The sequence below is a fragment of the Hippopotamus amphibius genome, chromosome 2, assembly GCF_030028045.1.
Source record: "Hippopotamus amphibius kiboko isolate mHipAmp2 chromosome 2, mHipAmp2.hap2, whole genome shotgun sequence".
Taxonomy (NCBI): domain Eukaryota; kingdom Metazoa; phylum Chordata; class Mammalia; order Artiodactyla; family Hippopotamidae; genus Hippopotamus; species Hippopotamus amphibius.
The window spans coordinates 72,853,125-72,868,095 of record NC_080187.1 but is presented as its reverse complement, the minus strand read 5'-3'; the positions used below and the strand labels follow the sequence as shown (position 1 = coordinate 72,868,095).

The following is a 14,971-nucleotide window of genomic DNA, read 5'->3' as shown; positions in this document are numbered from 1 at the left end:
AATACCATTTATACTTTGATTATGGGTTATACACCTATAAGTGAATTTGCAGCCAATGTACATCTTTAAAATATTCAGTCATGCCATTCAAGAACGTGGCATTTCTTTTCTTTGAATTCACCTTCTATCTCTAAGTAAAATTTTTTTAGTTGTCCTTATTTATGCTTCAAACATTTCTGGTTAGGCCAATAGATGTGGTAGTTAAACAGATGGGCCCTGCCAGCTCCACCCCTACCTAGCTGTGTGACCTACTGACACTGAAAATTTCCACGTCTCAGTTTCCCCGCTAGAGCATGACATAATAAGCGGCCTGCTGCAGGGCTGGGTGGAGAGCCCATGTTCTGCAGGGATGAGTCACAGTTATTATTGTCACTGAGAATGGAAATGTCCCACCCCCAAATATCTTGTACTGGTTACTGGTCACCCATAGAGAATCCATTGATCTCTTAAGCACATCAATTCAAATAAAATTTGATTTATATTTAAAACTTTAGGCCTGGAATATAGGTTAGGAACATAATCAAAATACGATTTTCTCTCCCCCAACGCCCCACCCCATCCCACTTGAAATTACCTTCATTGTTTTTGTAAGAATAAAGGATGCTTGGATGCTTCCTATCTTTAATTCAAGTTTTCACTGCTATAAAACTGTGCATTCTGTGTACTTAAACCATTATTTCCTTTGGATAAATTTCTAGAAGTGAAATTCCTGGGTTACATGATGTACATTTCCCTATAAGCAATTTTAATTTCTTTTTCTCAGACATGGTTCTGCTCACTACTTAAGGCAGGCTCGGGATAGGGGGAATGTGATAGGAAAGAGGGTAAAAATATAAACTTGCCCTTTGGGCATCCAGTTAAAAAATTTCCCAATGATATTCAATTACATACTAAAATTCAATTAAATATTAATAATCTCAAATGATTTAAATGTCACAAAAGGCAATAAATATAAATCCTAATAAATTAAAACTAACTCTTACAGCTATACTGAAAACTAAGTAAAACTCAGTAACTGGATAAAGGGATTCAACCAAAGTCACAAATTAAGTCTAGAGCACTCTGCTTCCCCATGGCCCACCTGTGCTTGAGAAGCAGCCTAATTCCCAGCACTGAGGTAAAAGCGAAACTATGAAACCCCGATTGTATGCAGTTATGGGTACACATCCCGTGGGAAGTTCTTCGGTCAAAATAACTTTCTTTCACCCCATATCTTATTGTCTACTCATGAGAAAGGAAAGTAGGCTTCCTCATTTTGATTCCAAACAACCCTCCACAACTATAACTGTGAAAAATATCCTTTATACCTTATTCCTCCAGAATGAAACACTACCAAATCCTGAAGCTTCCATCCTGGAAATAAGTTCTCGGGTATTTCTGGGCTGTCCTCGTGTCAGATGGCTGCAGAGCAACCAGAGACTTCCCGAGGGCCACAGTGCTCCGGGGAAGGTGAGCCACACGCAGACCACAGACAGTGCAGCTGCGGGTGCGGCGAAGAAAGAGCGGCGTCTCCCTCTCCCCCTGCCCGGGGACTGCCCTGAAGAGCTCTGAACTGCTTCCCTCTCTCCGGCAGTTTCTTTGATATGAAAGGTCCGGGTGCTCAGATGCAATGCCCAACCCTTATCAAAACACCACAGAAAAGGGGCTTACCCCAAGAACCATAACTCCTTTTAGTTTTCAGAGCATAATAAGGTTTTCCCTACCTTATTATACTTCTCCTAAGCCTTTGAAAGCCAAGTCTTCCTCTTTCAACAGAGCAGTGGGGGCTGGGCACCAGGCTAGATCAGGGACCACGCCAAGCCTCTGAGCTCCTGCCTGCCACGGAATTGCCAGCTACCAATGACTCGTGGCCACACGTGTACTGGGCCCTTGCTCATTCTTTACCACCTCTGCCCATTTTCTATCTATGAGTGTTAGGGGAATCCCAAATGCTATTCAATAGCCTACCTAATTCAACAGATATTTAAACCATTTTCTCCTCACCCCACTCTATGACCTAGTATGCTGGCTACAAAAGAATGTCTGTGTGTTTGTTCCAGCCTCAATCTTCCTCAATAGACTTTCGCTCTATTGCTTTGCCACATGTGAGTGTAAGCACCGTGCTACCCAGTGGGGGAGATAAAAAATTATGCAAAAGCGAACATGGTTTTAAAGCCTTTATTGGCAGTGTCCCTGTAGTCTACAAAATGGAGAAGAGGCTCAGTGAAAAAACCCTATCCTCAGTAAAATTAAGGAGGGAAATTAAGAGGAACTAAAGAATTTCCCTTCAATTCCTCTCAGTGAAAGTGTGGAAGAGGTATTTTTAAATATCTTGTTCTCCAAACCTTAGGAAGAAATGTTTTTTAAAATGAGTCAGTGCTGACATAACATTGTAATTTTTTCCTAAAATGAGTGTTAGTTTGCTTTAGATCATTCATTGCTTCTCAATGCTTTTTTGAGCATAGAAATTATGACTTTTCAAAATTATGAACCCTATGGAACTGGTCTACTCACTAAATTGTAAGACTCTTCTTCATGAAGTTTTAAAGTAGGCCTCATGCCTTTGTCCAGTAGCAACTCCCATTTTTGAGCACTTACTATATACCAGGTACCGTAGGAAGCACTGCATACATCTCACTTTATCCCCCAAACTGCCCTATGAGTTAAATACTGTTATTTTCCCAACTTTACAAATGAGGAGGAGGATGATTTCAAAGAGGAACTACCTGAAGTCACCCACTGTGGAAGTGGCAGAACTGGGACTGGAACCACTGATTCTAATGTTAAAGCTCCTGCCCTAGACCTGCAGAGTTTAGTGCTTCCAGAGAGTCTGAGATGAAGTCTCTGCAAATGGTCTGGAGAAAGCATGGGGTGTGTGTGGGTGTGTGTGTGTGTGAGTGTGTGTGTGTGTTTCCCCAACCTGCCCCCATGCTTCTGTGTTATAAAGGAAATAACAACCAAACTAAGATCACTGCGGAGATGCTGCACTGAATCAGTGTGCCACTCCAAAGTTCACACTATTATCCATGTCTACAAACAGGCCTTCCAACCCTGGGCACACCTCCCAGGCACAGCATGCTGGAGCTTTTCCCTGAGGACTCCAGATGTTAGAGAGAGAGAGAGAGAGATTTGAGGAAAAGACTAAGAAGAGCTGTTAGGGTACAGTCCTCAAACTGAACTGTCAACTTAAGAGCAACTGTAGCTCAGTTTGCCTTTTAGATTTGAAAACATAGCTTTGGGTATTAGTACTAATAAAATATATTTTAACTCATTTTGAGACTCAAAGCAGAATGAATCTGATGTTCACTGCAGGGTGAAATTTTAAGCATAAACTTATGGTTCTAAAATAACACTCAGGGAATTCCCTGGCAGTCCACTGGTTAGGACTCCACGCTTTCACTGCCAAGGGTGCAGGTTCGATCCCTGGTCAGGGAGCTAAGATCCCACAAGCCATGCAGTGTGGGGAATGGGATAGAATGGAATGGAAAAGTAAAATAAAGTGAAGTAAAGTGAAGTAAAATAAAATAACACTCAGAGCAATATGATAACAGGTACCAACCATGCTCACAGTCCCTGTTTGTGACCTACAGCCAGACGCTGAAAGAGTAACACAGATGAAAACACTTACCTTTTCTTTAAATACTGCTTCATCCCATGTCTGCAGGCTTAAAATGGCCTCATTCATTATTTTTTCTTTGTATATGTTTATTTCTTCTTTTTCGATTACATCGGCATTACTAGTCAGAAGAAAGCACTTGCTCCCTCTTGCTCTTCCTCTGCCTATTAGAAAATAAATACTTTATTTAGTATCTTTGACTTAAAACTCTGATAAATCCGAGAATATGAGAGAAATAGGGGTATTCCTAAAATTCAACTTTGGTTCACTAAATTCCACTTTCTAGAAAAGCTGAGCACATTAAACACTGCACATTAAACATTCGGATAAACAAGGAGCCCACCTAAGGCTGGCTTCCTCGGGGTCTCCATGGTACAGTGTGATTGGACAGGCACGTTATTAGAAATACTGCTTAAAGACAATCTGGCATGAACCCTCAGGATGACACTGTGAGGGCCCCAAAGATGAAAAATAAACAGATGAGAAAATAAGATATGCTCACAACCACCAGAATATAGGTGGAAAATAATAAGTGCTATAAGAAAGATGGATAAAAAGGTAATGGACACTCAAATTAGAGATTATTGCCAGCTAGTAGAATTAGGGACAGGGGATGTGGAGGCAGGAGAAGAAGAAAAACAAAGATCAGCAGCAGCAGAACACGAGCGATTCCTTCAAAAAGGACAAAATGATAAAGTCAGGTAGGCTGAACAGGATAATGAATGGGGTGGAAGGATGGGGAATAAGCCTGGAAAGCAAAGTGGGTGCTGGATTTTGAAAACACTTTAACATCAAGAAAATTGGGAAACCACTGGAGTTTCTATACAGGCAAGGGACATGCTCAGAACTGTATTTCAGGAAAAATAATGTGGCAGCTCTTGCTATGGAAATTAGAAAAAGTAAGAGAGACCAGTTAGGAGACTGTCTAGTTCAAGTGGGACAGAACTCCTCGGAGTGTCTCTCCTGGAATACAGGGCGCACCTAAGCACAACCAGGAAAAGTACACATGTGACTTCCAAAGCCTCAATCAAAGTTGGAATTATCCTTCCATAAACATGTCAGCCAATGTTGGTCAAGTAAACAGTATTCATTGTGAACAAGAAGCAGAAGAGAGTATATGTTAGTGAACAAAACTGTAGCCACCCAATCCTGACCGAGGAAGCCACCTTCACGGCCAATGAAACTAGGGTCCACTGTGCCATTGGTCACAGTAAAGGAGAAAGGCTGGAATGACAGACACATTCACAAATCAGATAAACGGCAGCCTTTCAGAAATGGCATCAAAGCTTTTCTTACCTCTGGTTTGGATCATTTTGATGACATTGCCCACATACTCATACAGGATGACCAGATTGCACTCAGCAATGTCGATGCCTTCATCAGCAACTGAGGTGGCAATCAGAATCTTGTTATCTCCGTTGGTTCTGAATGCATCCAAGGCACACTTCTGTGCTGGGAGGGTCATCCCTGTGTCAGAGTCAGAGGGCACTGTATAACTCACCAGGAGGGAACTTTACCCTTGAAAAAATAGCTATTAATTACAGAATGCTTACGACATGCCAGGTACTGTGATAAGCGCTTTATATTCATGATCTCACAACAACCCCTGGTGGTAGGGCCTATCCCTGACCCTGTTTTACAGAGGATATTTAAGGTGGGGTCAAACAACTTGGACCCTACCACAAGTCTGCCTGGCCGAAAATCCCAGCTGCGGCACCTATGAGCTATGTGGCTTCAGTCATGGTATCTCAAAACAAATATTGATTTTTTTGCAAAAATATCAACAGCTAATTTTAACACCTTTGCACACATACAGGAGTTGTCAGCTCACAAGATCTTTTCATATCTACTTACTCACTGGAATTTCACAAGGCCCTTATAGGTTGATGTGGCAGATGTTATGCTTCCCCTCTATTATAGGTGAAGACCTTGAGGTTGTGGAGGTATGGTTAACCGACAGCTAGTCAGCAGCAGAACCGGGCTTTGAATTTAAGTCTAGGACCCAGTAGTATGCAGTTCCCAGCCACTGATACACTGAGAAGGAAAGAATTTCAGTGGTCTCCGCGTCAGAGTTAATAGAATTTATAAAAGTTCCATTTTTTTCCCAGTATATTGGCAGCCAAAATTTTGAGATATATTTTGTTGAGGCCAAAAGAATTTCTTTCCACCATCATCTTCCAATGAACAATGAACATGCCCAAGACAGACATCATACTTCACTAATTTCTGAACTTATCCATTTGTTCATCAAATATTCATTCAGCAATTACAGTCTGTCAGATAAGGACAGAATGGTTAAAAGGTTCATTTTTATCTACAAGGCAAGGAGCTCCTAGTTTGTGGAAGAAGGATATAAATAGGAAACTATAATTCAGTGTGAAGAGCCATGAGATGGAGGCAGAACTGGGTGCTATGGGATGTGGAGGAGGGATACTCCTCTCTAGCGGTCTAGTCATAGGAGGAGGGGAAGGCTGCTTGGCAGAAGCACAGTGACTGCAACAGAGTAAGTTCTAAATAAATGTGGGGGGATGGGTGGGTGGGTGGATGGAGGGAGAGAGGGACGAATGAACAAAAAAATATGAAAATATTTTCTGGGTGCTTATGTGTGGAGGAATAACAAAGTTTGAAAATCAAATTGGACTCACACTGGAGTCCTATGGCAGAGAACTCTGAATTCCAACCACAGTAATGTGGTGTTGGGCTTCATTTGCTAAGCCAACTTTTCAAAACCTGACTTTACTTTTTAGATTCATGAAGTTTAAATTTTGCACAAGGGAAAGTGCAAGGGTGATGACTGAGGACTGACAGCAAGGGGACTGCTGATTACCTAACACTGAGTAAGAGATACAGTGAGGACCTGTCACGGCCAATCACTGAGGCGTGGGAAGCACAGCTGTGAGAATGTCAGGATGCGGACCCGCCACCCAGGATCCTCCTGGGTGACAAGAGGCAACCTTCCATCCTTTAACCCCCCTACCCAGATTTCAGGATTATCTCTAGGACTTTTTAATTATAAAATATATAACACATACAAAAGTATCTATAGTTTAAAGAATAACAATAAAATAGAAAGAGAACATTTCTATTTCCAGTTAATCTAATCTTTTGATTGAAAATCTGAGCAAGAAAGTAACATACTCAAACAAAATTAAAAAAGATAACTTTGGTTTTGTCTACAGGACCTATGGGAGGGGGCAAAGTCTACAAGTTTCTGGCATTCAAGCACTGTGATGGCTTTTTGATGTGTCCACTTAGCTAGGCTGAACTGCAGTCCCCAGATATTCACCTAGGTGCTTCTGTGAAGGCTATTTGCAGGTGTAATTAAAGCTCCTATATCAGTTGGTATTGCTACTCAAAAGGGACTTCATCCTAGGTGGGCCTGACCTAATCCAGTCAGCCCTTTAAAAGAGGGCTTGGGTGATCCCTGAGCTCAGAGACTCCAAACAGCTTATGCCCATGGGGTTCCACCTGGTCCTGCACCTGCCCTATGGACTTCAGACTTGCTTTGCCAGTCCAAGTGTGTATGTTAATTCCTTGTAATAAATCCCTGTGTGTCTGTATGTGTACAGCATATATATGTACGTATGTATGTATAATCGCCTATTGGTTTTGCTTCTCTAGTTGAACCCTGATACAAGCAATAAGAAAGAATTCATATGTATTATATATGTTCTTACATATATACAGTATACTAAATCTAATCCACTATATATAAATACCTGTTTTCTGATTTGTTCTGCCACGTCCAGTCAATATGCCAGGTTTTAGAAAGCTGAGTTTAGGATTTTCTTCAATCCATTTCTTTAAAGCCTGAAAATACAAAGCAATTATCATTTGGATACTATTTGTATACTATGTGTATTAATTCAATACTGAATATATGCAAGAAGAAAAAAAAAACTTAAAGTAAACCATAATGGGAAAGAATATAAAAAAGAATATATGTATATGTATAACTGAATCACTTTGCTGTACAGCAGAAATAAACAACGTTGTAAATCAACTACACTTCAATTAAAAAAAAAGTATACAGACAAGTGTAGTTAAGTAGTTTTTAGACTAATAAACCTGAGGAAAAAAGCTTCTTGTACTTGAATTCTATGCAATAATAAACTATAATGGTATAGATCTCTGTAATCTGATATGGTTTAATCTCTAAGATATTTTTTAAGTGAAAAAGGCAAGGTTCAGAATAGTCAGTATGTAGAACTAATAAGTGAATTTAGCAAGACCTCAGGACACAAGATTAATATACAGACATCAGTTGTATTTCCACATACCAGCAACAAACAATTTAAAAAGTACCATTGGTCACTGTATTAATACTTAGGTATAAATCTAACAAAATATGTGCAGAATCTGTATGTTGAAAACGACAAAACACTGATAAAAGACACCAAAGAAGATGTGACAGGTGGCCTCTAAGGTAGCCCTGAGTGATCTCCACCCCCTGGTATTCAGATCCTGTTTAACCCCCTCCCCTCAAGTGTGAACTGAAATTATTGACTTGCTTCTTCTCTTTTTTTTTTTTTACTATTTTTTTGGGGGGTACACCGAGTTCAATCATCTGTTTTTATACACATATCCCCGCTTCTTCTCTTTTTTTTAATTTTTATTTTATATTGAAGCATAGTTGATTAACAATGCTGTGTTAGTTTCAGGTGCGAATCACAAAGTGATTCAGTTTTACACGTACATATACACGCATCTAGTCTTTTTCAAATTCTTTTCCCATTTAGGTTATTACAGAATATTGAGCAGAGTTCCCTGTGCTATACAGTAGGTCCTTGTTGGTTATCTATTTTAAATATAGCAGTGTGTCTTACTGACTTGCTTCTAAAGAATAAAATACAGCGGACCCGAAGGGAATCACTTCCAGGTTGAGGCTATAAAATGACTGTGACCTCCATATTAGGGGCTCTCCCTCAACCTCTCTTGGATCACTCACTGCAGAGGAAGGCAGTGGCCTCGTTGTGAGGCCAGCCTGTGGAAAGGTCCCCATGAGCGAGCTAAACACATCTTCTGCCAAAAGCCACACAAGTGGGACTGGAAGTTCATCCTCCCAAGTCAAGCCTTGAGATGGCTGCAGCCACGGCCAGCACCTTGACTGCAGCCTCATGAGACACTCTGAGACAGAAACACCCAGTTAAGTTGTTTCCAGATTCCTGACTCATGCATATTATAAGATGACAGATGTCTGTTGTTTCCAGCTACTAAGTTTTGGGGTAATCTGTTATCAGCACTAGATAACTAATACAGAAGCCCTATATACATGAAGAGATATACTATAGTCATGGACTGGAAGACACAATATTGTTACGATGTCATTTCTCCCCAATTTTATCTATAGATTCAGTGCAACCCCAAAGGAAATTCCAGTAGACTTTCTTGTAGATGTGGATGAGCTGATCCTAAAATAAAAATGGAAAGGTAAAGAAAGACAGCTAAAACAATTTTGAAAAAAATTAAAAAGTTGGAAGGCTCATCCTACCTGATTTCAAGGCAATATAAAAGCTACAGTAATCAAAACAGGGTAGGATGGGTGAAAGGACAGATGTATAGATAAATGGAACAGAATAGAGAATCTAGAAATAGACCCACATAAATAGTCAACTGAATTTTTTTAAGTTACAAAGACAATTCAATGGAGAAAGGATAGTCTTTTCACCATATATGCTGAAACAATTGGATACCCACATGCTAAAAGAAAAAAAAAATCTCAACCCATACCTCAAAATGGACTGTAGATTTAAATATAAAATGTAAATCTATAAAACTTCTAGAAGATAAACATAGAAAAAAATCTTTGTGCTCTTGGGTAAGCAAAGGTTTCTTAGGCACAATATCAAAAGCACAATGCACAAAAAGAAGAAAATGATAAACGGGACTCTGTCAAAAGTTAAAACTTTCAATCTGTAAGAGATACTGTTAAGAGAATGAAAAGATCAGAAGAAAATATTTGCAAATCACATTTCTGACAGAGGACATTTTTGTCAGAAAAAAGAACTCTGAAAAACTCAACAATAATATGATAAACAACCCAATTAAACCCCATTTCCAGATGGGCAAAAGATGTGAACAGATACTTCACCAAAGGAGATATATGAATGGCTAATAAGTATATGAAAGAATGCTGAACCATATTAGTCATTAGTGAGATGCAAATTAAAACCCTAGTGAGGTACCACTAGGTACCCACAGAAATGGATAAAATTTTTTAAATTGATGAAAAGAATTAAAAAGTATGAAGTGCTTGCTCTACGGGTATCAAGACATATTATAAACCAGAGTAACTGAGACAGCGAGGTATCAGTGTAAGGATAGACAAGCAGAAAGTCAGAATAGAATAAAGAGCCCAGAAACAGACCCACACATATATGGATGTTTGATTGCAAAGTAGTGAAGAAAATACAATCTTTTCAATAAAACAGTACTGGGCCAATTTGTTATCCACAAAGAGAAAAAGTTTACATCCACGAGTGCTCTGGTTTTCACAAAGAGGATGGTTCTGGTCTCTGGGTTTAAGTGGTACTCTTCTTGCAAGATGAAGCAGAGATCATTGAGTTTAGGGTTCTCATTGCTGGGATCCATGGAAATACTTTCTAATTCCTGCAGCTTTTCTGCAAAAGGGGAGCATTTTACAAAAGGTTTATAAATTCTAACAATTTAGAACACACTGTGACCTTTAGCTATAGTTCAAACAGTTTATCTCTCAATCTCTGACCAGAATTTTATGAGAAATAACCACCAATTTAATTCATACATTAAATACACTGATAAATGCATACACTTTTTCCCCCAGAGAGCTGGTTGCTCAGTGTTTAGCAGCACACATACGTATAGTTAATACTTTGGTATAAGCCAAAAGAATTAACAGTAATTACCTTTTGAGAGAGGAAGAAAAAAGACTTACTTTTCATTTAATATTTCCCTATATTTTTCTTAATATGAATGCAGTGGGATTATGAGCCATGATGGTTTTCTTCTTTATATAGAAGTATATATAATTACAGTCTTAATATAATCAAAACACATTTTTGTATTTTTTAAACCTTTATTGGATGTATCCTTTGCAAATCCTACTATTTTTTCCTTCTTTAAAACAGGAAATATTGTAAGCAGCAGATTCTTTTCATAAGTACCAGATTTCCCTGAAGCTTTATAGTCCTTCTGTGTATAATACCTTCTTAAGCCCAGAACAAGTCCCTGAGTATAACCACGTGTCACTAAGTGTGACACAATACGTGTATGCTGCCCCTGGAGTCTCCAGGCTCCACTGGCTTCCTCCCCTGGAAACACCACCCACCTTCAAATCTCTGAGTGAGATCTTGTTCAATCTCATCAAATCCCGCTGCTCGGACATTTCTGAAGAAGTCTTTCAAGTAATCCACAGCATCTTTCATTCGTGCATGCTCATTGATAATGAGGGCATCATTGTATTTCTGTTGAAAATGAAAACAGTTTCAGTGTTTCTAATGTCTAATGCATTTGCTCTACTTAAGTTCAATTCCTGCACTTAGCGTGGAATTAATTTTAATAATAAATTCGTCTCAAATCTATTCCAACTTAGTCTTTTAAGATGAATGCTCTGTAATTAAACCTCAGAACCATACTGGAAAAAAAAAAAACCCTCAATTAGCTAGAATCAAACTACTTAGGATCACTTTGGATTCTAGAATTCTACCTTGGAAGAGAAAGAAAATTACAAGAAAAATGCATGTCAAAGACTGAATCACAAAGAAGGAGAGCAAATCAACTTCCACATCAACTTGCCTCATAATTCAGACATTCAACTTAACCTCTTTATACATCCAAAGCCATCACTGAATTGTAATTGCACTTGTTCAGAATGATGGTGCTGACCACTTACACCAGATATTCAATTAAGTTTGTTAAAATTCTACAAATTCATGCTGTTGAGAGCATTTTAAAATATTTTCAATGGCATGATAAGCAGAAGTGATGGTAGTTGCTGTTGCTTAACTTCTTGGTTAACCAGCAAACAACCAGAGACGCTGGATTTCTCTGCACGTGGCCTGACCAAAGGTAGGAAAACATGTGCTTTGGGATACAGCAGCACAACCCATGTACTGAACTTTAAAGATGGCTGTCACTGGTCACGTATCTGCAATAATGTTCATCACTATTCAATGTTTTCCAATTATGTTAATTACAGGAATGCTGAGGCACGGCATCGAACCTTGGCCTTTGTTTCTGTCCCGTTGCCTCTAGTGCTAGGTTTCAGAGAGCAAAGAAGATGCTGAATGGGATAACTTTTGGAGTTTGCTTCTTAAGCACCACCTGGAAAGTTCCTAAGTGATGCTCTCTCAGCTGCCGCAGTGCAGCTCCCAATAGGTGACACGACTGAAACATACTTTTCCAAAGAAGCCACATACCCGCAAATATGATGTATACAAAAACAGTGCTTTACAAATCCTGCTTTCCTCATCTTTGTCTGGCATCTGAAACACCATGCATGCTTTCTGAATTGCGATAATCCACTGTTCATATCTCTGTGTTCCAAAATTCCTATTCTGAATTTGAGACAAGTTTTCTGGAAAAAAAAAAAAAGAAAAGTTTTTCATTGTGCCATCTGGCCAGTTATTTAAGGTTCTAAGCATGGCTCGACTTCTAATTTTTTTCCTTACTCTCTGTACACAGAATTTCCTCTTGAAACAGTTTTCAGCAGTACATATATGATTGTTTACTGAATACCTACTATGTATCAAGAATCAACGTCTTACATTTATCATTTCATTTCATTTCACAACCCCATGAGGTAGATACTACATTTTACAGGTGAGGAAATGGAAGCTTAGAGAAGCAAAACCATTACCCAAAGTCATACAGCTAGCATATAGGCGGAGCGCAGGAATTCAAACCCAGCTGTGTCCCATACCCAAGCTTTACTGCTTCTTTGAGCTGACAACCAAAGCAGCCCAGAGGCCAAACAATGGCCATGACGAAACCTACCTGCCTTTAAAAATGAAAAAGTAGTGAGTAAGAATAGGGCTCACAAGCTTCAGCACGGGAGGATATTTAAAAGCAGGAGAAAAAAATGAAAAAATAGATAAAAGCAGGAGAGACTGAACTCCACACAGCCTTCTCTGCTTTGCTGGGCACCTAAACCATCTGATCTCCACGGCACATTCACAGGGCGGAGCACAGAACAGGTGCTCACAGGTGCTTGTCATGGAGGCTTCCTTCTGTATGGGAGCAGCTCCTAAGCTAAGCCTCAGTTGCTTGGTTCAAAAACTGAGCCTCTTTTCATGTGTTTGTTAGCCATCTGCATGTCTTCTTTGGAGAAATGTCTATTTAGGTCTTCCACCCATTTGTGGATTGGGTTATTTGCTTTTTTGGTATTAAGCTGCATGAGCTGCTTGTATATATTGGAGATCAGTCCTTTGTCCGTTGCTTCGTTGGCAAATGTTTTCTCCCATTCTGAGGGTGGTCTTGTTTATGGGGTTTTTTTGCTGTGCAAAAGCTTCTAAGTCTCATTAGGTCCCATTTGTTTATTTTTTATTTTATTTAGGAGGTGGGTCAAAAAGGATCTTGCTTTGATTTATGTCAAAGAGTGTTCTGCCTATGTTTTCCTCTAAGGGTTTTATAGTGTCTGGCCTTACATTTAGGTCTTTAAACCATTTTGAGTTTATTTTTGTGTATGGTGTTAGGAAGTGTTCTAATTTCATTCTTTTATATGTAGCTGTCCAATTTTCCCAGCACCACTTATTGAAGAGGCTGTCTTTTCTCCATTGTATATCCTTGCCTCCTTTGTCAGAGATAAGGTGCCCACATGGAGCTTCCTTAAAAAACTAAAAATAGAACTACCATATGACCCAGCAATCCCACTCCTGGGCATACACCCTGAGAAAACCATAATCCAAAAAGAAACATGTACTGCAATGTTCACTGCAGCACTATTTACAATAGCCAGGACATGGAAGCAACCTAAATGCCCATCAACATATGAATGGATAAAGAAGATGTGGCACATATATACAATGGAATATTACTCAGCCATAAAAAGGAATGAAATTGAGTTATTTGTAGTGAGGTGGATGGACCTAGAGTCTGTCACACAGAGTGAAGTAAGCCAGAAAGAGAAAAACAAATAGCATACGCTAACTCATATATATGGAATCTAAAAAAATGGTACTGATGACCACAGTGACAGGGTAAGAATAAAGATGAAGATGTAGAGAATGGACTTGAGGACGGGGGTGGCAAAGGGGAAGCTGGGACTAAGTGAGAGAGTAGCATTGACATATATATACACTACCAAATGTAATATAGATAACTAGTGGGAAGCTGCTCCATAACACAGGGAGATCAACTCAATGATGGGTGATGACTTAGAGGGCTGGTATAGGGAAGGTGGGAAGGAGTCACGGGAGGGAGGGGATAGGGGGATATATGTATAAATATAGCTGATTCATTCTGTTGTACAGCAAAAACTGGCACAACAGTGTAAAGCAATTATATTCCAATAAAGAGCTTAAAAAAAAAAAAAAAAAAAACAGCCTCTGCTGTGGCCTGGGCTCTGTGCAGGGTGCTAGGGATAAAAGGACGAGGCAGACACAGCCCTGTCGTCAAGCGGCTCAGTCTGTGAATTACTCTAGGGTCAATTCTCCAGGGCTCCTCAGGAAGAGCACAGCACTAAAATTCACAGGCAAGAATTACATGCTGAGTTATATTTCTCCTCTCACCCCTTCAATTTTTAAAACTTGTTGCTATTTTAAGTTTTATATGAATGCTATCATATTGTATATGTCTTTCTCTTTATTTATTTATTTGGCCATGTTGTGTGGCATGCGGGGTCTTAGTTCCCTGACCACGAATGGAACCTGTTCCCCCTGCAGTGGAAGCTCGGAGTCTTAACCACTGGACCACCAAGGAAGTCCCCCGATTCATTCTTTTTTTAAATATTAATTTATTTGACTATGTTGGGTCTTAGTTGCAGTATGCGAGATCTTTTTAGTTGCAGCATGCAAACTCTTAGCTGTGGCATGTGGATCTAGTTCCCCGGCCAGGGATCGAACCCTGGCCTGCTGCATTGGGAGCATGGAGCCTTGGCCAGTGGACCACCAGGGAAGTCCGCCTCCCTCCCCCCATTCATTTTTTTTTTTCCCTTCCCAGTTGCAATTTTATTTGACTATCTGTTCATCCAGGCTCTGCTTGAACACATGTACTGATCAGAATCTTATTTCTCTTCCAGGTAGACCATTTCACTAATAGTAAGCTTAATATTTAAGCTTTTCCAGGCCATTAAATAACTTTCTACATCAACCCTTTCTCACAGGACTGTTTGGAGAGTTAAACAAAATACAGTGCATAGGTCATAGCAAATAACCCACAATGTGAATTGCTAATTATTAG

At 39.5% G+C, this 14,971-nt stretch overlaps 1 protein-coding gene across 2 annotated transcripts in view; it reads right to left on the bottom strand.

The window, feature by feature from the left end:
* Positions 1–14,971, bottom strand: part of RIGI (RNA sensor RIG-I) — a 55,529-nt gene that overhangs the window by 5,341 nt on the left and 35,217 nt on the right. For both annotated transcript variants that reach the window (XM_057720317.1, XM_057720316.1), the window contains 6 exons: positions 11,992–12,149; positions 10,902–11,037; positions 10,067–10,215; positions 7,315–7,405; positions 4,892–5,062; positions 3,608–3,759 (listed from right to left, as the gene is read on the bottom strand). In XM_057720317.1, the coding sequence (XP_057576300.1) occupies positions 3,608–3,759; positions 4,892–5,062; positions 7,315–7,405; positions 10,067–10,215; positions 10,902–11,037; positions 11,992–12,149 (857 nt within the window). The remainder of the gene's footprint in view (positions 1–3,607; positions 3,760–4,891; positions 5,063–7,314; positions 7,406–10,066; positions 10,216–10,901; positions 11,038–11,991; positions 12,150–14,971) is intronic.